Source organism: Candida margitis (genome assembly GCF_024628925.1).
Source record: "Candida margitis strain CBS 14175 chromosome Unknown scaffold5, whole genome shotgun sequence".
Classification (NCBI taxonomy): Eukaryota; Fungi; Ascomycota; class Pichiomycetes; order Serinales; family Debaryomycetaceae; genus Lodderomyces; species Lodderomyces margitis.
Genome location: NW_026261914.1, coordinates 1 through 22,294, shown reverse-complemented (window position 1 = coordinate 22,294; position 22,294 = coordinate 1). Strand labels below are relative to the sequence as shown.

At 39.9% G+C, this 22,294-nt stretch overlaps 13 protein-coding genes across 13 annotated transcripts; 7 read left to right on the top strand and 6 right to left on the bottom strand. All coding sequences in view use genetic code 12, as the record gives it.

The window, feature by feature from the left end:
• Positions 1-682: 682 nt before the first annotated feature.
• On the bottom strand, positions 683-2,332 carry CANMA_005172 (DUF3112 domain-containing protein; the record flags this gene model as incomplete). Its single annotated transcript, XM_051817526.1, has 1 exon — positions 683-2,332. The coding sequence occupies one exon, from the start codon at positions 2,330-2,332 to the stop codon at positions 683-685; it is 1,650 nt and encodes a 549-aa protein (XP_051669106.1).
• A 1,819-nt stretch (positions 2,333-4,151) lies between these two features.
• On the bottom strand, positions 4,152-5,708 carry CANMA_005171 (uncharacterized protein; the record flags this gene model as incomplete). Its single annotated transcript, XM_051817525.1, has 1 exon — positions 4,152-5,708. One exon carries the CDS (start codon positions 5,706-5,708, stop codon positions 4,152-4,154), a length of 1,557 nt encoding a protein of 518 aa, XP_051669105.1.
• Positions 5,709-6,661: 953 nt separating this feature from the next.
• Positions 6,662-8,602, bottom strand: ARE2 (sterol acyltransferase; the record flags this gene model as incomplete). Its single annotated transcript, XM_051817523.1, has 1 exon — positions 6,662-8,602. One exon carries the CDS (start codon positions 8,600-8,602, stop codon positions 6,662-6,664), a length of 1,941 nt encoding a protein of 646 aa, XP_051669104.1.
• A 651-nt stretch (positions 8,603-9,253) lies between these two features.
• CANMA_005169 (putative metalloprotease) lies at positions 9,254-9,976 on the bottom strand (the record flags this gene model as incomplete). The annotated part of the gene is made up of 1 exon (XM_051817522.1): positions 9,254-9,976. One exon carries the CDS (start codon positions 9,974-9,976, stop codon positions 9,254-9,256), a length of 723 nt encoding a protein of 240 aa, XP_051669103.1.
• A 262-nt stretch (positions 9,977-10,238) lies between these two features.
• Positions 10,239-11,132, top strand: SPE3 (spermidine synthase; the record flags this gene model as incomplete). Its single annotated transcript, XM_051817521.1, has 1 exon — positions 10,239-11,132. The coding sequence occupies one exon, from the start codon at positions 10,239-10,241 to the stop codon at positions 11,130-11,132; it is 894 nt and encodes a 297-aa protein (XP_051669102.1).
• A 222-nt stretch (positions 11,133-11,354) lies between these two features.
• AAH1 (adenine deaminase) lies at positions 11,355-12,428 on the top strand (the record flags this gene model as incomplete). Its single annotated transcript, XM_051817520.1, has 1 exon — positions 11,355-12,428. The coding sequence occupies one exon, from the start codon at positions 11,355-11,357 to the stop codon at positions 12,426-12,428; it is 1,074 nt and encodes a 357-aa protein (XP_051669101.1).
• A 107-nt stretch (positions 12,429-12,535) lies between these two features.
• On the top strand, positions 12,536-13,570 carry GTR1 (Rag GTPase; the record flags this gene model as incomplete). Its single annotated transcript, XM_051817519.1, has 1 exon — positions 12,536-13,570. The coding sequence occupies one exon, from the start codon at positions 12,536-12,538 to the stop codon at positions 13,568-13,570; it is 1,035 nt and encodes a 344-aa protein (XP_051669100.1).
• Positions 13,571-13,753: 183 nt separating this feature from the next.
• On the top strand, positions 13,754-15,088 carry ERG9 (bifunctional farnesyl-diphosphate farnesyltransferase/squalene synthase; the record flags this gene model as incomplete). The annotated part of the gene is made up of 1 exon (XM_051817518.1): positions 13,754-15,088. The coding sequence occupies one exon, from the start codon at positions 13,754-13,756 to the stop codon at positions 15,086-15,088; it is 1,335 nt and encodes a 444-aa protein (XP_051669099.1).
• Positions 15,089-15,310: 222 nt separating this feature from the next.
• On the top strand, positions 15,311-16,510 carry CANMA_005164 (uncharacterized protein; the record flags this gene model as incomplete). Its single annotated transcript, XM_051817517.1, has 1 exon — positions 15,311-16,510. One exon carries the CDS (start codon positions 15,311-15,313, stop codon positions 16,508-16,510), a length of 1,200 nt encoding a protein of 399 aa, XP_051669098.1.
• Position 16,511: 1 nt separating this feature from the next.
• CANMA_005163 (uncharacterized protein) lies at positions 16,512-17,759 on the bottom strand (the record flags this gene model as incomplete). The annotated part of the gene is made up of 1 exon (XM_051817516.1): positions 16,512-17,759. The coding sequence occupies one exon, from the start codon at positions 17,757-17,759 to the stop codon at positions 16,512-16,514; it is 1,248 nt and encodes a 415-aa protein (XP_051669097.1).
• A 435-nt stretch (positions 17,760-18,194) lies between these two features.
• PRB1 (Prb1p) lies at positions 18,195-19,580 on the bottom strand (the record flags this gene model as incomplete). Its single annotated transcript, XM_051817515.1, has 1 exon — positions 18,195-19,580. One exon carries the CDS (start codon positions 19,578-19,580, stop codon positions 18,195-18,197), a length of 1,386 nt encoding a protein of 461 aa, XP_051669096.1.
• Positions 19,581-20,332: 752 nt separating this feature from the next.
• On the top strand, positions 20,333-20,938 carry PST1 (Pst1p; the record flags this gene model as incomplete). The annotated part of the gene is made up of 1 exon (XM_051817514.1): positions 20,333-20,938. The coding sequence occupies one exon, from the start codon at positions 20,333-20,335 to the stop codon at positions 20,936-20,938; it is 606 nt and encodes a 201-aa protein (XP_051669095.1).
• Positions 20,939-21,434: 496 nt separating this feature from the next.
• Positions 21,435-22,294, top strand: CANMA_005160 (uncharacterized protein; the record flags this gene model as incomplete). Its single annotated transcript, XM_051817512.1, has 1 exon — positions 21,435-22,294. A coding segment is annotated over one exon (860 nt), but the record flags the coding sequence as incomplete, so codon positions are not given.

The following is a 22,294-nucleotide window of genomic DNA, read 5'->3' as shown; positions in this document are numbered from 1 at the left end:
TTTCCAAAAATTCTTCATCAAGGAATCCGTGAAGACCTGATATATTACATAATCTAAGGTGATAATATTATATATCTATGCAAAACCTGGCTGACATATTTTTTTTCTCTTCCACCCTGTCATGTGAAGTTAACCTGAGCTAGCTTGATTGTCCTGTCAATAGTGATCATGCCAAGGGCTCTTAACCAAAGGAAAAGTGAAACTGTTTTGGTCGAGCCAAAAGATCCTCTCACCTTTTCCTCTGCCCCACTTGTTTTACTTTTTTCGTCTCCCCAGGCCAAATTAAGATTCGTTTAAAGTTAAACCTTTTCGGCAAAGGGATGCGTAGTTTTTTTTAGTCTGTTTTAGGTGACTTACCCAAAGAGGAAATTTTGAACTTTGATCTAGAAATAAGTGCGGCTGACTCGTAATAAGAACCATTCATCGTTTAGCTATAAAGGAGTCTACTGAATTGTAAACACACCTCAAAATAAAGCCGAGCAAACTTCTGCTTCATCTCCTAATCTCTATTGTATGGCTCTCTACTACTTCTTGCTAGTCAATAGCGCAAATATTTTTAGATTTCTACACAAATACGATACACAATTCTAATCTGAATTTCAAAATAAATAGAGGGTATACCAGCTACCCTCTTTCACTCTAAATTCCCATTAACTTCTTTTTTTTTTTTCATTATCTTAAACTAAAAGTGGAACTCTGAATCTGCATCTGTTTCCCGAACGTCATTATTCGTGGGGTAGGGAGCATGTGCATGTTGATCATGGTTATTGTACCGTCCATCATCGTAGCTCTGATGATTTATACTCTCCTGGCCTTCGTGGTTGTAAGCTTTATTATCATATTTGTGGGCATAGTCACCTCCATTGAATTCCTCTGAGCCGCTGCTTTCTTTTTCATTTTTGGGCACAGTAAAGTCCCAGTCATTAGAATCAACGTCATCAAATTCATCATCATCAAATTGTGATTCTTTTTCATCTCCCATTTCATAGTCTGGTTCACGTCCATACAAGTGTGCTGGTTCCATTCTTGACTCTGAATTCTTGTAGCCATGGGCAATCTCATCACGACGCATCTTCTCGTATGTTTCAGGTTTGTCTCTATGGAACCCTTCTTCATCTTCGTCAGAACTTGGATAGTAGGTTTGTTCAGCAGTAATGATGCGTCTAACCTCCAATGGCAACCTATCAGGACGGTAGAAGCGAAGGTCAACTCTGCCAACAATGTAGAATATCATAATGATCACTTCAAAAACTCCCCACACAACATACATGAACCACTTACTTTCAGCCGGACTAGCAAAACGATGTTGTCTAGCTTGAAAGACAACTATAGCTCTTCCAATAGCACCAACAAGAATAAGTATGGTGGTTACAATAAGGATTCCCATAGATACATTGTGTTTGAGAGTACCTCTTTGATTGGTCAACCCCTTGACACTGTGGAAGTGATGATGAGTGGCAGCAATGACTCGTGTAGCATGTCTGTGGTTGGAGTTTCTCTTCATGAACCCACGCTCTGCCTTCTGGGCAGCATTCTTCTCCACAAAGTAAAGTGGAGCAAAACTTTCAATCCACCACGGTTGATAAGTATATCTCAACTCATCCTTTTTTGTTGGCAACCAAAAACTCAATCCAATCAATGCAACCGAAGTCAACGAGTATGCAATGATCAAGACTGCCGTAAACTGGACGGTGTGGATCCAGTTCCTGTAGGAGCTGTAGCTAATGTTGTACATGTACGGAACCACTGATGCAACTATAGTTATTGCTAAAAGAATGAGAACGAGTCCGTAAATTGAAATCATGAAATTCCAAAACAACAAACGTGAACCACCAACTGGGTGTCTCCATGTAAATAGCCTTTGTGTTAAAATCAAGTTTGCTGAAACAATAATAATTGCCGGCACAATCAAGAAAATTTCACTCGTCAACCCAAGAGTGATTTGAGTTATATCATTAGACCATTGAGCTCGCAATCCAAATCCAATAATCTTCATGGCAGAGTAAAAGATCCACACAAGTGACAAGTAAAAGTAGTGTCCTCTGGAAGTATTGATGATGAAAATGATTATATGGATGATGAAGATTACTGCAAAAAGTACAGCAAAGACTATACTGGGTGTCTTATCGTCACTGTTAGGGTACGAACCAAACAAATTGTTTTGGGTTCTGATGAAGTAGTCAATAATTTCCGGAGGAAGATTATATCCAATCACATTTCTTCCCCATATAAGAATGTTAACAACTCCAGTTCCTTCTGAAGCCCCATTAAAAAGTGATTCTTCAACTAATTTTCCGACCCCGTGTGAGGCTGTATAAATTAGCTTTTTCATTATAATTAAGATGTGACAAAGTTACTTTGATAATGTTATATGCTGTGATAAAGATGACAGGTGTAATATGTGACCACGATCAACTATGTGACAAATTAATGATACACTGTTGTGCTAATGGAGTATTTTGTTGTTTTTGGGCCAGCCTAACTTTGTTGGCAAGTGTTATCTGTGATATATTTTGGGTGCAACTTTGTAGAAAAGCGGCATTACCTGTGTTTCAGTCAGTTTAATGGGAACACATCTGCTTTTATACATTGAAAGGTGGTAGGTCACTACATTCCAATTTTTAGTTGGGAGATTATCATATTTTACAATGAGGGGCCATGTAATAAAGTTAAAAACCAAACGTATTTTATATATTTTGTAACATGGCAGTATTATCAAAGGTTATTTCAGTTCATAAGGCGAATTTAGAAAACAAAAAGGTTCAATTTTGGCAATAATGTTGTTGGTTGAATGATTCACACAAAAGTGCATAAGCAAAAAATGAACTGAACTTCAGGGTACAAAAGTGGGGACTGGACAGGCTAGTGGAGGGGAAAGTGTTACAGATTCAACAATGCAATACCCCAATAAGAAATGACTATCTTTGACAAAAGCACACATTCTAGGTTAATCTGCACCTCTCATAACCAAACAGAAGGTTCTCATAACCAAAATACCTACTCATAAATCTCCGCTTTTGTAAACGCTTCAAAGATCTTCTTCAGTAGAATACAAGTTGATTGCAATTATGATTGAAACAAAACAGTCCCTGCTACCGCTTGACCACTTCATTCACATGAAAAGTAACGACTCGGAGTTCTTTTAAGAAGAGCTGCACTTCATGAAAGGATTTTACGTGGGAAATGTGTTTAAAGCCGTTGATTCTGGGCACTTCCTTCCAAACTCACCGGAGATAAGTCAATGAACAATGAAATTTGACAAAGTGGAGTATAATAATTTTTCTTTTGTTTAAGTTTTATTTTTCCAAGATCAAGTAACTTTGTGTAAGTTTGGAACAATTTGATTTTTACGTAACAACCTCAGCACTCTTGAACTTATTTTTAGAAGTTGCCCATCTTTTAATACAGTTTAATGAGTTACCTAGGCTTCTCAGTTGGCAGCGGCAATGTAGACAATTTCATTATGATAGCTCATTACAAGTACGGAATAGCTGTTGAACAAAGTCGTTGCTTGCTTTGAAATTGAAATACGCTTTACAGAGTCACCTTTTTAGTTTTGTTTCAGTGATTGTTACATCTCACATGACTCTAAATTTGTTGGCATATGCTGATATGAATATATATGCTGTGTGTCTGCAGCACTAACGTACTTACAGGGCTAATTAAAAATAGAAAAAAATTAAAGTTATTGTATTTTGTGTAATTTACTCTATTAGGAAGTTTTCAAAAAAATCATAACCATTTCTTGTTTTGGCAATCATGCTAACAAAAGCTTGAAGTGGGAAGGGGGCTAAACTATGACAACTCGTTTTGTTTGACAAACTTGGGAGGGCATGTGTTTCGTGTGCGATGCGATAGGTCCTACCATGTCTAAATGTCTTTGTTATGACAGTCCACATGACATGCAGAGATGCTGCTCCAAGAAAAGGTTCACTAAATTTGGTTCATCCATTACTAATAGCAAAGTAAATAGCACATATTTTCTATAAGTTTATAATTTCGATATTAAATTAATTAATATCTGATAAAAAAGGGGAATCTCGTAAGCATTAAGTACAACGTACTCAAGAATTGAATTGGAATAATGTAAAATATGGCGATGTAGCAATCGCAGACAGAAATTTGAACTAGCCAAATGACGCTGAAAATATCTAAAATTTGAATTCATCATCGGAATCATCTAGTCTCTTCTCAAGTTCATTGGCGGGAGTATTCGTGTACGTTCTTTGGTTTGGTGTAAACACTCGAGAGTCCATACTATTGGCCTTTTCCTTGAATTGTACATCTCGTTCATGATGAGGAGTGGTGCCGAAGAAGAAATCGTCGCTTGATTGCAGAGACTTGGGACCATCACCGAATTCAAATCCATCATCATCGTCATCATCGCTGTATGGATAATGACCATAGTACTTGTCGTCGGCATCTCCTTCCTCCTCTCCCTCTTCTTCTTCATGCTCATCGTCACTTTGCGTAGGTGTAACCATTTGCGATTGTTCTGCCGTAATAATGGCTCGCACTTGAGCTGGTAACACATCAGGCCTGTAAAACCTCAAGTCTGCTCTTCCAATTAGGTAAGACAAATTCATGGCGAGTTCAAACACACCCCAACAAAAGTACATGGAAGTTGGTGCTGCAGCAGGCGAGGAGGTCTTTTGTTGTCTGGTTTGGAAGACAACCACAGCCCTCAAAATAGCTGGTACAAATGCCCCAATTGTTGAAATAATCACGATGACTAGCGACACATTGTGCTTCAAGTCACCTCTTTGATTGGTCAACCCCTCTACCATATTGTAGTGGTGGTGGGTAGCTGCAATGACTCTAATGGCATGTCGATGGTTTGAATTTCGTTTCATAAATGTGCTCTCTGCCTCTTGCGCAGCACCTTTCCTGACAAAGTAAAATGGCGCGAAACTCTCAATCCACCAGGGTTGATATGTGTATAACCTTTCATCCTTCATGGTGGGCAACCAGAAACTCAACCCAATCAATGATGAAGCCGTCAAAGTATACGAAATCAACATGATACACACAAACTTGTTCAAATTTTTGTACACGTTGAACCGCGATGTTGAAAGAAAGTACATGTACGGTATAGCCGATGCAACAATAGCCACAACCAACAAAATTGAAACAATGCAGTAAAGCGACAACATGAAGAACCAGAATAGTTTTCTGTTACCACCAACTGGGTGTCGCCACGTGAATAATCTTTGTGCTAGAATCAAATTAGCCGAAATTAAGAAAATAGTTGGAATAACTAGTAGAATTTCATCAGCAATACCCATTCTCACATTGATAATGTCTTTGGCCCAAACGGCTCGATACACAAATGATACGCATCTGAGCAAACCCGTGAATGCCCAAAGTAAACTCAAAAAGAAGTAGTGGCCTCGATAAGTATTCATGACAAATATAAACATATGCAACAAGGCGATTATTCCAAATATTGTTGCAAACAAAATACTTGGTGCAATATCACTGCTGTAAGGATACCGGCCTAGCAAATCAATTTGTTTTCCTATGACATTATTAATCAAAGTTTGCGCTATTTTGGGACCCATGAGCCCGTGTGCTTGATCAACAATACAATACACCCCAGTACCTTCATCAGGATCATTGTTGGCTGTGAGAAGTAGTCTTAAGACACCATGAGTGGCGGTGTAATGCTTATCGGTATCGAAGAACCCAATGGGTGGTTTGAACAGCATCTTCAGGTAAGAACTGTTACAATGGAGGGAATAGGTTGTGAATACAGTGTGTGTGTATGTGTGAGGAGTAAAGAGTCTGACAGATTTAGCCCATAGTACGTGTCAGTGTCGACAGGGGTGGATATGTTTATATTTATACATATTCAACTCAATAGATTTAAAAAAGAATTTGGTGTGGCTCTTAAGAGCGGAATTTTACACCGAGGAAACCCTAAAGTCCGCTTTTATTCGCATTGTGTATTGGACTAAAAAATTTTTATTTTTTTGACAGAATTACCACATTGGGAAACGAATTGATTATACAAACTAGCGTAGCTGTAACTCTAAAATCTAACTTCTTAATAGTCGGTATTGTGGGTAAATGGATGCCTCCTGTTGTAAGGTGTTAACAAAATTTGGCACCATGATTGGAGAAAAGTTCCTTCACTTTTGATGCTACTCTTTTGCCGAATTGCAAAATTATGAATATGTTTTATTTTACCAAAGATCGTTTAAACTGGAAACGTTTGTTTTCAGTTATTGCACAACTGCCAAGTACAAACCGGTTGTTTTGCAACGTATAGAAAGGGCAAATTCGGAAAGCCAAAAGTAGTAATTTAATTGCTGTGACATAATTTGCTACACAAAAATATTTTTTTTCCCAATCCCTGTGAAGGTTTCCATAAAAACAAGAACTACCGATGTATGCTTATTGCCCCTCACGAATTCAACGGTTAGAAAAATTGGATAAAAGAAAAAGATAAAACAAAAAACACGGAAATGCAACCGGAGATCCGGCAATGAATAAGAGGGATATAACTTTGAATAGAACACTTTGACAGACATCGTATGATCTGAAGAGGAGTTGGAGCGCATCAGTTAATGAAAAGTCGATACGCATCAAACACAGTAACATTGCTCAAGAAACCCCTCTAAGGAAATTCGCACATCTCTTAAAAAAATTAATCAACTCTCTAAAACACTAGGTATAATGTACATATAATACTAGGTCCACTGATAAATCCAAACCAACAAATTATATTACCCAATACCTTCTTGTCTCTCAAGAACTTGGACCTCGTCATCATAACCAATGGGATCTGCGACATTTGAAATAATAACAAATAGCCACGCAAGGTTCCAAAAATTACATACATCACTAGTTCATGAACTACACTGGATATGATGAATGTGATCAAGGTTGCGTGAATCTTGTTTACTTTCAATGCACTTATACTCGAGTGATAAACGTGACGAAGAAGAAAGTTGTGGACTGGCTTGTTCCAAAGCCTGGCAAACTCGGAGAAGTCAGTGCAGGACCACCAAGGACCATAAAAGTTACGGTCTGCAAACAACGTCAACTCAGCAAGCGCATTCAATATAGCATCCCAAATAAGGAAAAAAGTGAACAAATATTCCATGAGGAATGGTGGGATCATATCCAATAAAATGAAAAAGTATTGACCACCACGCTCTTGTACTGGGAGCTTACGTGCTACACCAGCTCGTTTAACAATTGGAAGCAAATTGTGCTGGGCGACCAATACCATAAGGAATATAAGCCCGAATATCCCACAAACTTTCTCAAACACAAAGTGCCACCTGACTTTGGGAGTTCTGGGGTATTGAATGGTGTACACCACCGTGGGGAACATACTATATTCAAAATAATTCCAAAGACTGATGTTTTGAGGGAATTTAATCAAACCTCGCTCCTGCAATTCGGCAAATGAGTAGTTAATCTCAATACCCTCATATTTCCCATCGTCTTGCTCTGGCTTATTTGTAGTTGCTTGGGATTGGTACTCCAATTCATACTTTGTAAATTCGATACTGCTTTTTAATATACCAATAGTGTGGTCCAAATCATGTCCCTCGGGGAGTTCGACTTCATTGTTTTGCAACTGAAAAAAGTATCGTTCCAGAAACAAGCCCTCGCTGAAAATCGTCCACAAATATCCGTTGTAGTAGCCATACGAATGCATCTTCATTAAGAACACAAGACTGTGCAACACAAGAAACACCCTTGCAATCCATGGATACTGCATGTAGTGAGCAAACCACAAATATACGGCAACAAATGCGGTTTCGTAAGTACTTTGCAACACCCAACCAGTACGTTTCCAGCTGATCCAACCTCTCTTGCAGAGAATTTGAAGAAATAATGGGAAGTACGAGGTTAAGTACATTGCCAAATCAGTTAAACCAACTTTAAATATATCACGTTCTAAAATCTGAACAATTTCCCATTTCCAAAACGGTGGATAGCTTTCAAAGTACATGTGAACAAGTTGGTTACACATGGCAAAAGCAGTCGATAACCAAAACAAGATGTAAAATCCGTAAAATTCTGATTTGATGAATTCCTGCGAGTCAAGAATGGTACTTTTACCCGTGAATGACAAGTCTCCGAATCTCAAGCGATATTTTTCCTTCTTTTTCTTCTCTTTTGTTGTCCCATCTTCTGACCTGGATTTTCTCCTTAAAAGCCGTTGATGGTCTTGCTCAGAAACGTACTTTACCAAGCCACCCAACGTAATATCTGAGTCGGATATATCCAGACTACTGCTACCTACACGAGGCAATCTCGAGGCATGTGACTTTCGTGATCTTACGTGGCTGCCATTGGCGAGTGGACTGCTGGGTGTCTTTTTGCCAGTAGATCTCGAAACGTTTGTGCCAGACCCTCGTCTGAAATATCCATCACCAGACAGATTTGAAGGCTCAGCAACTCCCGATATTGGTGGTGTAACATCAGACAAGTCTGCTGGGTCCTTCTCCAAAGTGGATGACTCCGTTTCATCAGTATCACTGGATGATGCATTGTAGTCGTTGTTGATATTGAGCAAATCCCTGCGATTGATTCTGTCAGATATGGAATCTAATTTATCTCCAGTGTCCATTCTTTTTATCATTGTTAATCAATTGGGATCTTTGGGTGAAGGTTGCAAAGATTGTGCAAATCGGGGCGTAGTATCTTGTCCGTTGTCCGACAAAAAAAGAATTGCAGCTGAATCTGTAGTTGATAATTGCTTTTATTGAAAAATTAGATCTCAACAGGGAGTTATCTTTAGCTGATTTAAGCAACTATTTCTCCTAGCACTTGTGAGATGCAAATTGATATCAGAGAAAACAATGTTGCTTTTAAAGACCATCTAATTGGTTGCTACGACTCTGAGTTGCTTTATATATATATATATATATAATCCAGAATGTTCGTATTTTTCTTTTTCTCTTTTGATTCTATTTTTTTGTTGGGGATTATATCGATTGAACCGGAGTGAGAGAAACAACACCAGCTCCGTAAATATACTTTTGTTCCTCGATTTAATAATCTTCTTTAACTCCGAGATGAACAATAACTAGCAATTTAAGTCATGCAGTCGAAATTGGGAAATGAAAAAGCGTTTTCGGGAAAATTTATTCGCCGAAGGTACTGGGGAAAGAGCAAACTAAGGGAACGGTTATGGACAAGCGGAGATAAGGACATTATTTCTCATCTTCTTGAGCAATTAGCACATTAATCTATTTACAATTGCCATAGCTATAATCAGTCTCTTTTCCTCTCATCTATAGACTCTTTCGAACGGTCTAGTATCGTTGAAACAACTTCTCCAAACAATATCCACCACGCTTTCTGCCTCTTTCGTATTACGACAAGCTGGGTTGGCACTAACCGATATTACTGCTCTTCTTCGAACACAGTCTTGAAACTTTTTACCGAAATTTCCCAAGCCCGTCTTTTTAATTTCGGCCCATATTCTACACTCACCGCTCAACATTGATGCCCGTATCTCCGTGCAAGCGTGATGTCTCAAGTTGTTGTAATTCAAATTGAATTTCATGTAGTCATAAACATGCACTAGCTCATGGGTCAAGATGTCTTCTAGTTGCCATTTTGATCTTATCCAGTTACTGCACAATAAAATTCCCGAATTAGGGTCAAATCCACCGCCCTTTGTGAAATCACATGTAGCACATTTGATAAACTGGGGGTCAATTGGTTCGTTGTCTTTGTTTAGTTTTCGTATATGGTTCATCATGAAAATGACAGAGGGTGAGTATTTCAACACCCACTCGAGGTTTTCATTGCAAGATTGGCATTTTTCTTCGAGATTGCGATTTTGATAATCATACACATATTGTGCACGGTCTTGTGCTGTGAACCCAAGGCCAGTTTGGTACAGTAGTGTCCTTCTCCACCATTCGAAACCCGAAAGCTCTGAAGCAGGAGATAGCGTTAGCTGTGACACGTTTTCCTCCGGTGGTTGTGATGTTGGATGTGACATGGCTAATCAAAGGCTTGTGGTTTGTACGAAGCTGACCTGACTGTTGAGTTGTGTAGTTTAGCAGTAGCGTGTTGGGCAAAAAAAAATACTAGCGAGGGGTCAGGCGCTTACTACTTCTTTGGATATCTTGCTTAAGACTAAACTCTTCCACCTCGTGGTCTCTTTTTCTCCGCGTATTATTTGTCGCTTTTTGCAAAAAATTTTTCACAATTTTTCACAAATTCGAAGAAAACTCTCGACCACAATTAGTCAGGTATCAACCATGTCAGAACAATTAACTCACCCATCAATCAAGGATGGTTGGTTTGCAGAAATCTCGGATACCATGTGGCCAGGTCAAGCCATGTCCTTGAAAGTTGACAAAGTTTTACATGTTGAAAAGTCTAAATACCAAGATGTCTTGGTGTTCAAATCTGAGACTTATGGTAATGTTTTGGTATTGGACAATTGCATCCAATGCACTGAGCGTGACGAGTTTTCTTATCAAGAAATGATTGCTCATTTGGCTTTGAACTCTCATCCAAACCCAAAGAAGGCGTTGGTCATTGGAGGTGGTGATGGTGGTGTTTTGAGAGAGATCTTGAAACACGAAAGTATTGAAGAAGCTTGGTTGTGTGATATTGACGAAACCGTCATTGAAGTTTCGAAAAAGTACTTGCCAGAAATGTCCCAATCCTACAAAGATCCAAGAACAAAGGTTCATATTGGAGATGGTTTTAAATTCTTGGAAGAGTACAAGAACCAATTCGATGTAATTATCACAGACTCATCTGATCCTGAGGGACCAGCTGAATCACTTTTCCAGAAGCCGTATTTTCAATTGTTGAAAGATGCGTTGACCGAAAAGGGTGTCATTACTACTCAAGCTGAAAATATTTGGATCCACATGGATATCATTTCCAAGTTGAAGAAGGACTGTGCAGAAATCTTTCCTGTTGCAGAATATGCCTACACTATGATCCCAACTTACCCATCAGGATCAATTGGTTTCATGGTATGCTCAAAGGATGCTAATGCTAACGTTAGAAAGCCAGCCAGGTTCGATTGGAGTGATGAATTTGTGGCAAAGAATTTGAAATATTACAACAAGCAAATTCACGAAGCCTCATTCATTTTACCAAACTGGGCTGACCAGAAGTTAAACAAGAGTAGCTAGGTGTATAGAGTCAATTTTATATGTTTCATTAGCAAAAGGGGTAGAACAACTCTTGACTACATTTTGCTTCCCGCGGAGACTCCGAGAAGACCTGGTGCCTAGATACAATAGTGACACAAAATCGAGTAAAATCCTTTCTGCTCAAAGGTGAAATTTTGAGATGAGCCTCGTATAAGAATACCATAGGGTGGAAATATTTACTGATGGTACTTTGAAAGAAACATGACTTTGACAAAATACGAATGCAGTGATTGCATGCAAAAGTTCCTCAAGGAGTTGCCCAAATGTGAGCATCATCTCCACCTCGAGGGAACATTGGAACCAGATTTACTATTTAAGTTGGCAAAACGAAACAATATTACATTACCCCCAACATTCCCTCCAACCATCGAGCAGTGCAAAACGAGGTATGACAATTTTTCTGACTTGCAGGACTTTTTGGATCACTACTACATCGGCATGAGTGTGTTGGTCACGGAACAAGACTTTTATGATTTGGCGATGGCATACTTCACCAAGGCAACAGCAGATGGCTGTTTACATTCTGAAGTTTTCTTCGACCCGCAAGGTCATCTAGAGAGAGGGATCTCTTTAGATGTAGTGGTTTCCGGACTTAGCCACGCGTGTGAGGATGCAAGAACCTCCTTTGGAACCACCAACAAGTTGATCATGTGTTTGTTACGACATTTACCCAGTGAAGATGGTCTCAAGGTGATTGAATCGGCCGACAAGTATTACCAAGATGGTATTATACATGGGTTAGGGTTAGACTCGAGTGAAAAACCGTTTCCCCCTGAGTTATTTGAAGAATGCTATGCCCTTTTGAGGCTGAAGTTTCCCGAAGTTGCATTGACCGCACATGCTGGTGAAGAAGGAGATTATACGTTTGTTGAAAATTCTTTAGATAAACTCAAAGTTACAAGAATCGATCACGGTGTAAACTCTAAGCACTCAGAATCGTTGATGAAGCGGTTAAGTGAGGAACAGATTATGCTTTCATTATGTCCCTTATCCAACGTCAAGTTGCAAGTGGTTCAAGATGTGGGGCATTTACCCATTGACTTGTTTTTAGAAAGAGGTGTGCCTTTTTCCATCAATTCCGATGATCCAGCTTATTTCGGTGGCTACATTTTGGATAATTATGTGGCAGTGCACACAAGATTCGGATTCAACTTGGAGCAATGGAAACAAATTAGTTTGAATGGAATTAATGGCTCGTGGTGTGACGAAGGTAGAAAGCAAGAGTTGAGAATGTTGGTGGATAAAGTGTGTAGTAAGTATGTTGATGTATTGTAGAATCGGTAGCGTACAAAATTAGATGCTCTCATTCACCACAAAAAGAGTAACCGAACGGACGATAAACTTTCCTTTGGACAACACACTCCCTCTTGAGCTTTATCATCATGTCGCAAACATCAAGGAAAAAGCTTTTGCTTATGGGCCGCTCTGGTTCAGGAAAGTCGTCAATGCGCTCAATTATCTTTTCCAACTACTCTGCATTTGATACACGAAGATTAGGAGCAACTGTGGATGTTGAATTGTCACATCTCCGGTTTCTAGGCAACATGTCCCTTACTTTGTGGGACTGTGGTGGGCAAGATGTGTTCATGGAGAACTATTTCACTAATCAAAAAGACCATATCTTCAAAATGGTGCAAGTCTTGATTCACGTATTTGATGTTGAGAGCAAGCTGATTAATAAGGATATTGAAATATTTGTGAAGAGTTTGACCAACTTGCAAAAGTATAGTCCCGATGCAAAGATCTTTGTGCTATTGCACAAGATGGATCTTGTTCAAATTGACAAGAGGCAGGAATTATTCACGATAATGATGGACAAGTTACAAAAAATAAGTAACCCTTATCATTTCAAGCTTGTTGGTTTTCCCACGAGTATATGGGATGAGAGTTTATACAAGGCGTGGTCACAGATTGTATGTTCGCTAATACCAAATATCAATTTGTTCAACAGCAATATAATCAAGTTCAACTCGATCTTAGACGCCGAAGAGATTATATTGTTTGAAAAGACTACCTTTCTTGTAATTTCATCAACAGCTTCGATTAAGCAACAACAAGCGCAACCGGATCAACAACAACAGCAGCACAAGTTAACCAATGGCAAAAGCAGCTCCCAGAAGGAGGAGACGGAAGAGTTGGATCCAAAACGATTTGAAAAGATTTCCAATATTATCAAAACATACAAACAGTCGATATCCAAGTTGAGAACAAACTTTAATAACTTGATTATCAAAGGAAGCAATGGCACAACTTTTTACCTTGACGTATTGACAGAGAATATGTTTATCATGGTTGTGTTGAAAAAGAAAGAAGAAGTTTTAGACGGTACAGCAGTAGAGCAGAATGAGGAATTTTTGGTACTCGACAATATCAAAGCTGCTCGTAAATGGTTTGAAAAGATTGAAAACTCGAAATGAAGCTGTTGTTAGTACAGTGTAGACTTTTTAAATAAACGCGTTACCATCGTAAAAGGAAAGAGGAAAAAACAAAACTGGAAGAAAAAGAAAAAGAAAAAAATTATTCGTCGCGTATACGAGAGATGATAAAATTTACTCTTGCCAAAAGATATCAATCCGATTAGGAGCTTCATCCACGGAAACATGGGCAAATTCTTACAATTACTTCTCCACCCGGATGAATTAAAGTCGGTGATCCAATTAACGGGTTTCAGGCAACTGTTGCATCAGGTGCCTACTTCCCAATCGCCAGCTTTGAAAAGGTGCTATGAATTGTTAAACCTTACCTCGAGATCATTTGCGGCGGTTATTGAGGAGTTGCACCCAGAACTAAGAGACGCCATCATGATTTTTTACCTTGTATTGAGAGCGTTGGACACAATTGAAGATGATATGACTATTGATCCAGAGATCAAGGTGCCTTTGTTACGTACCTTTTACGAAAAGTTGGACTCAAAAGACTGGACTTTCGACGGAAATGGGCCAAAAGAAAAGGATAGGGTTGTGCTTGTTGAGTTTGATCAGATACTAGAAATCTATCACGGTTTGAAGCCACAGTACCAGGAGATTGTCAAAGACATTACTCGTAAGATGGGTAACGGTATGGCTGATTATATCTTGGATGAGAATTTTAATCTCAATGGAGTGGAAACGATTGAGGATTACAACTTGTACTGTCATTATGTTGCTGGATTAGTTGGTGAAGGGTTGACAAAGTTAATGGTATTAGCCAAGTTTTCCGACAATTCGTTAGTTGAGGACAATTTCGAAAAATCGAATTCAATGGGCCTTTTTTTGCAAAAGACAAACATTATCAGAGATTACCATGAAGATTTGTTGGACGGTAGATCGTTTTGGCCAAAAGAAATCTGGTCCAAGTACACCAGTGACTTGCCTAAATTCCACAAGAATGAGTCAATGGAGTTTGAAGGGTTATCCTGCATCAATGACCTTGTTTTGAATGCCCTTAGTCATGTGAGGCATGTATTGGAATTCTTGTCGTTGGTCAAGGATCCCTCAACATTTTCCTTTTGTGCTATTCCACAGGTCATGGCAATTGCAACATTAGCTGAAGTCTATAATAACCCAAAAGTATTGCACAGCGTGGTAAAGATCAGAAAAGGTACCACTTGTAAATTGATTTTGGAAAGTAGAACTTATCCAGGAGTTGTTAAAATATTCAGACACTATATCCAGGTGATTAACCATAAGTCATCAGTGAGAGACCCCAACTATTTGAGAATAGGTATAAAGTGTGGGGAGATTGAGCAGTTTTGCGAATCAATGTTTCCTTCTGAGAACGCCATTCCTGAAGGTGCTCGCATTTCCGAAGGGCCTATTAATAAGATTCTAGAGGGGCGGAAATCCATCGATGATAGTATGCAAGTTAGGATCGACCAGGAGACTTTTAACACAAATGCTGTGTTGGGATTCATTGGAGTTTTGTTGGCCAGTTTATTCATCTACTTGTATAGATAGTACCACAAAATCGAAGATTTTTTTTTTAATGAAAGATCTAAGTCACAGAAATCTACAGTGTTTCGCCGATATGTAGTCATATGCAAAGTTGTCATGCCGCCAAGATAGTTGACAGCGCCATGGTAGCGCATATTATTCTGGACCGCAGTAATTCTTCGGTGATAATAACGTCGGCTGTTGGGATTTAGATTTGGAAAACACTATCCTTTTTGCTTATCACCAATGTCTGAAGGAACCAGCAACTTGGAACTAAAGGTTGTGTTCCCCATAAAGTTGATTTCATGGTCGGTGAGTGGAACAAACTACGACAGTACGACAACACCGATATTGTTACAAAATCAAAATGGACCATGTCCTCTCATAGCCTTGGTGAATACCCTAATTTTACAATTTGACTTTAGAAATTCACAACCTGACAATGGTCTTTTAAGTCAGTCTGAGAAGCAGTACGAAGGGATCAAGAACTTGAAATCGAAATTGGTGGCCCATTATCACAAATCAAGATCGGTTGAGTTGGACGATGTATTGAGTCTTGTCGCTGATTTACTTTTAGTTTATTCAGAGGATGTATCGATTATCACTCCGGAAATGGTTGATCATATATTGCAACAATTACCAAAGCTACACACCGGCCTTGATGTTGATCCTAACTTAACCGATGGAAATTTCTCCCAGGATTTGGCTACAACACTATTTGAGATTTTTGATTTGCGGTTCAAGCACGGATGGGTAGTGGATGCTTCAGGGGTGGCAACTCTGGGATATGCTGACGACGAAGTCGATAACCAACATGCAAATGAGTCTCCACTTGAAATCTTACACGAACTTCAGACATTTGACAAGGTACAAGATTATTTACTCTTGCAGGATACAAATCCAACGGTGGTAGAGAATCAACACGCCATCAGACAATGGTTGGACGCCACTTGTTCTCAATTGACAATACAAGGACTTAACAAACTAGATCTCGATTTGGCGTCACCCCAGTTTATTATTTTCTTCAGAAACAACCATTTTAATACGTTGTTTAAAAAATCGAGAAATGAATTTTATTTGCTTGTTACTGACTCCTCGTTCCAATCAAAGAGTAGTAGGCTCGTGTGGCAGAGCTTAAATTCTGTTTCCGGAGAAGACGATATATTTTTCACCGGTGATTTTATGCCAGTATTGGACATTAATCAAGATATTGGTCAAGAAATAGAGACGTTTGATTCAGATTTGATGTTGCTGAGACAGTTGCAAGAAGAGGAAGACCAAGCAATAGCTCGCAGGATGCAAGAGAAGTACGAGAAAAGGAACCGGCACGATAAAGCAACCAACGCCAACACAACCAAGACTGAGATAAAGCCATCCTTAAAACCTTCCTCAAAGCCGGTTGAAGAAAAGAAAAAGAGAAAGTTTTTCGGCTTTCTTAGTCGTTAATCTAGATATATTTATCCTCGTCATCAAGTTCATCGCCACCTTCGTATTCCATCGGATCAAACTCTGACCTTACTCTGTCCATGCCTTTCAACTCAGTAGTTGTGGGTTCTCTCAACTTGAACAGAATACCATCGTATGTCCTCTCCTTGATGAATTTGTTGATTTCCGAGTTTGTCGAGGCTCTGTGTTTCCTTAGTTCTATTTTACCGCTCACCGGCAAATAGTGGGCCACCTTTCTCTTTTTTGCAGCTGGCTCGTCTGAGACAGGAATAAACCTGACAGCTAGTTCCTGGTGCGGGTTGGTGTACCCCTGGTAATGCATGTCGTAGTTTTTCGCATACTTGAAGGCATAGTCTGTGGTGGACTCGTCGGCTGCATCTGAATGCAAACTCTGGTGTAGCTTTGACACTTGCTCCTCGTCATTCAATTCAAACATTGAAATCCACTCGCCATCTTGCGAATTGATTGGTTTGAATATGGCCGATTCCTGCCTCTGTCTTTGGTACATGTCTTTGTACTTTGCTCCTTCTTGTCTCTTTAACACATCCAACTCCCTCTTGATCGATGCGCTTCCCAAGAATCTTAAATTCATAAATACATTGTCCATCATGGACGTGTCGGGCAACAACGGCCAGGCATCAACTGCTTTCACGTGCCTTTTCCTAGGATGTTTCAAGTTGGACAAGTTGTTTAGTGAGTCGTCTGCTGTACTAAAGCTTTCTTCTACTGCCTCTAATTGGTGGTCCGCATCCAAACTGTGCTCTTCATTGTTTTTCAACTTTTCGTTAACCTTATTCTCCTCTGTGTGCGTGCTTGCTGCTGCCGACTTGAGCAACGACTGGTCTGCAATGTACTCTGTTCTCCGCAAAAACGACACATCCTGATCGGTTCTCTTGATCTGTCCTATACCAACGTGTCTTAACAAGGCCCTATCTTTCTGGTGTAACGCGACAGGCTTGTTCTTTAGCTGTCCAATGCTCGATTGATCGCCATGGTCCAAGAACCCTACGTTATTTATCAAGTTTAACTCTAGCCCCGATTGGTCATCTATCCTTTCGAGAAGATTGTGGAAGTTTTCCTTACGAAATAACGATGATAGTAACTGTTCACCTTCCGTTTTCGAGGAAATGGGTGTAGTCGTGTTGTACTCAATGAACTTTGGGTTCAATGGCGGAGGGGGTAGGCTATTGGCATATCTGATCTTGGCAATGTAGTCCTGCCTCACTGGCTTATTTGATCGCAGCGACATCTTTTGTAGAGGAGTCTGGCGGTGGAAAGCGTTCGTGGGAATGTCTTGGGGTGTTTTTTTTTCTTTTTTCATTTTTCATGTCCCAGTGGTCAATTTTGCGCGAGAGAGTCAGAGACTTATGTATATCGTCTGCTAATAGTGTACTGTACCTCTAGAAATTACAAAATATTACACAGTGTCAGAGCCTCATTCATCGTCATATAATGTGGGATCAACCCCGCCCCAAGTGAGTACCTCTTTTGAATCGGGCTTGTCCAATGCCTTCAAGATTTCGGTGTCTAAAGCAACCTTTGCTGCTTCGCCCTTTCCATTCAGCTTGTCACCAAGGAGCATCACTTACAAGCCTGAATAATTTACAATGAATGCAATTCATAATATAGTTATCTGATTAGAAAGCGAAAACCGCTGAAACAAAATTCTACAAAAGCTGTAAATCTAAATATTCCAAAAGTCGGTCAAGTTACCGCCAGCTCCATTGTAAGCCAAGACGTTTGGAGTTGTAGCATCCAATCCTGTCAAAACACCTTTTGTACCGTACTTGATCAACTTTGACTTTAATGCCGCTGGCTCGATTAAACCAGTGAAATACTCCGAGCTTTGCTCTGGTTGCAACGATAAAAAGTAGCTTAGTAATCCAGCAATATGAGGACTAGCCATTGAAGTTCCCGACATCTCAGCCGAGTCCGACCAGATAAAAGTACTCTCAATCGCCTCACCAGGAGCAAACAAATCGACACATTGGCCCCAGTTAGAAAAGGAGGCTTTAGCATCATCAATGTTGGAGGCACCAATGGTGATTGGACCGGTAGCTCTTGCAGGAGAGTATTGACAAGCATCCGCATCATCATTACCGGCAGCAACAGAAACATGCAAACCAGCCTTCACTGCAGCATTAACGGCCAAGTCCAATGCCTCTGATATGCCCCCACCGATCGACATGTTGACAACTGAGCCTTTGAAACCTTTTTTGCCACTCTTGACGTCCTCTTGGTGTCTATTGACAACATATTCAACTCCTTTGATAATGTCGGAAGTGGTACCAGATCCTAACAAATTCATGACACCAACAGCAACCAAATCAACCTTCTTGGCGACCCCGAATGTCTTGGATCCTATAATACCAGCACAGTGGGTACCATGGCCATGTCCATCAATCCTGATCTTGGGGAAGGCAATGGCATCACCCCATTGTGCACGGCCTTCGAATTCCTCGTGTTCAACTTTGATACCTGTATCAATGACGTAAGCGGTAACACCTTGACCACCTTCATTATCATGGAAGTACTTTTTGTCGTCATTATTTTCACGGTGACTAATCCTCGAGATCCCCCATGGCGCGTCTTTTTGAATGTCAAACTCATTGACTTTGAAAACAGCGTCTTTCTCGACCAACTCAACATGAGGGTCATTATTAATCTTCTCAATAACTTCAGGAGTAAAAAATCCAGCGAATCCGCGGAAATAGCCCTCGACATTAAAAAAGTCGAGCTTTTTCATGAATTGCACCCCCTTTGGAGCTGATTCAACCATTGTTAACATGTTGTTGTACTCCAGTTCCAACCATTGGGTGTATTGTACCACCTGGCTTTGCGATAAGTCATCCTTAAAAATGACGACGTAGTGGTGAGGAACAACTTTGTTGAAATTGATCAAATTTGCTTTGTATTCCTCAAATGTGGGTTCTGATGGCGCAGTTTGGTGATACTTTCCAGGCAAAAGCTTGTTGACGCCTTCCAAGACAAAGTTAAAGTCTGGAAGAAAGAATCCACAAGCCAAAGTCACAAAAAGTGTGAGCGATGTGGCTATCGATGTTGGTTGCATAATCGAATGTGTACTATGGTAGAGTGAGAGGGGCGAGAGATAGGGGTGAGTATATTTATTCTGTCGTAATAGTTTGTTTTCTGTTCCCTGCGGCTTTTGCTGCCCAAAGGGGAAATACTGTGCATATTCTGCTTTCCGACTGCGGAGAAACTTTCTAAAAAGAAGTTCTTTCCCATTATATAAACGAGTTTCTAGGACAAAATGGGTAGAGGTGGTATTATTGTGGTCTTGGACCACTCATCTGACGTATAGGTTTTTGGTGAGTACAATTAATTTGGAGACATAATGTGCCACGCTTAGACTTTCGAGAAACTCAGCCTTTTTAAGAATCTATTAGAAAAGTGTGTCGTAAGGAAGGTTAGACAAAACTGCAAAGCCACTGTTAAGCCTAAGCTTTGCAAGAAGCGACTTTTACATAGTAGTCTCTAACCCTTATTGAGATAACGTATCTTCGATTTGAAATTCGGCTTGCTTTATCTTGTGCTGCTAGCCTAAGCATTTCGAGGATTGTTGTGATTAGTAACTGTCATAGCATGGTACAATTGTTTTAATGTACTATCGTAAACTAATTATTAATCTTTTAGTAAGGGGTTTACATTGCAATTATTAATGTTTACTCTTTTGTGTACTTTGGAGCAAGAGAAAACACCACACAGAACATAATTGTATTGCGAAATACCTTTGTCGTGTATAAATAGGCCCCACGTTGCTAGAGCAACGATGCACATCAATCCTTCCATCAATTCAACATCATGTCCAAACCTAGAGTAGCAATTATCATATATTCATTATATCACCATGTTTATACATTAGCCGAATCCGCTAAAGCTGGAGTAGAGTCCGCAGGTGCAACAGCTGACTTGTTTCAAGTTAAAGAGACGTTATCGCCCGAGATTTTGAAGTTGGTTCATGCCAAGCCCAAGCTAGACTTACCTGTTGCTGATAATAACACATTGACTGAGTACGATGCCTACTTGCTTGGTATACCAACTAGGTTTGGTAATATGCCGGCACAATGGAAGCTGTTTTGGGATGGTACAGGTGGATTATGGGCATCAGGTGCATTGAGAGGAAAGCATGCCGGTGTGTTCGTAAGCACTGGAACACCAGGTGGAGGACAAGAGACGACAGTCATCAACAGCTTAAGCACTTTGGCACATCATGGAATTATTTATGTTCCATTCGGTTATGGATTCAAGGGCCAATCAAACATGGAGGAGGTCCATGGAGGTTCTCCTTGGGGAGCTGGAACTTTTGCTGGTGGTGATGGACTGAGACAAGTTACTCAGTTGGAAAAAGATTTCTCTAAACAGCAAGGTCACGATTTTGTCAACATGATCACCAAATGGAAACAATAGGAACTGATTAATAGTCTGTATCGAAAGTAATTCAATATTGTTGAAAAATGTAGCTTCTTATAGTCCTGTAGATCTGATTGCTTCAAATTACAATGAACTGTGTTAATGTAGTCGGGTTTCGAAAGTTGTGTTCTCGACCAAGTATCGGAAAGAATAACACCGGACTTTCAAAGCAATTTGTAGGTGGTAAAAATGACGCAAGGAGGAAAAGGGACTTGCTAACTGATCCGTACCTCAGTGACAAATCATAGTTCCTGCTTGATTGTTCATGTTGGGTTATAGACTTCTTCTTAGTTCTCAAAACGTAATTGATTTCTTGGTGCTAAGATTTGTCTATTGAATTCAATGGTCAGGTGTGGGTGCAAGGCAACGATTATGTAATCCGATGAATTTGCAATTTTGTTGAGTCACAGATTGAAAATCCCCTCAATCGATTTTCACTTCGTTCATTTCCTCTTCAACCATACTCCCAACTACACTTTACCAAGTACTAAACATGACCAATCTGATCGATATTGACAAATTTTCAACCTATAAATTGAACAATGGACAACATATTCCGGTCGCTGGATTCGGTACCTACTTGATCCCTGCGGACAAAGCAGCCACCCTTGTATACGATGCATTGGAAGCTGGTTACAGACACATTGATACAGCAATTTCTTATAAGAACCAGCATGAGGTGGCGCAAGGTGTTGCAAAGTTCCTCCAAGACCATCCCGATGTTCAAAGAAAAGACATCTGGTTCACCACCAAAATCGCAAACCAAAATCAAGGATATGAAAACACAAAAAAGGCGGTGCAACAAATTAGTGACGAGGTCAGTGTAATTGATTATGTTGACCTCATCCTTATCCACTCACCCAAAACGTCTCGCGAAAAGAGATTAGGTACGTACAAGGCATTGCAGGATTATGTTCTTGATCCAGATAACACCACGTTAAACGTGAAGTCCATTGGGGTTTCAAACTACGGAATTAAACATTTGGAGGAGTTGTTCAACTGGGAGGGTTTCTCGGTTAAACCAGTGATCAATCAGCTTGAATTGCATCCATGGTTACCCAGAGTCGAACTCAGAAAATATTTAGAAGACCACAATATTTTGGCTGAAGCATATTCGCCACTCACTCAAGGGTACAAGATAGATGACCCTGAGTTATTAGAGCTCAGCAAAAAGTACAACTTAAGTCCTGCCGAGATTTTGTTAAAATGGTCTTACTTGCAGGGATTCATTGTTTTGGTCAAAACAGAGAATCCAAAGAGGATCAAAGAAAATTTAAGCATCTTGCCTGATGGTGACAAGCTGAATGGAAAGGGCGAAGCAGCAAAGGTTGCTTTAGACACCGAAATCTTGAA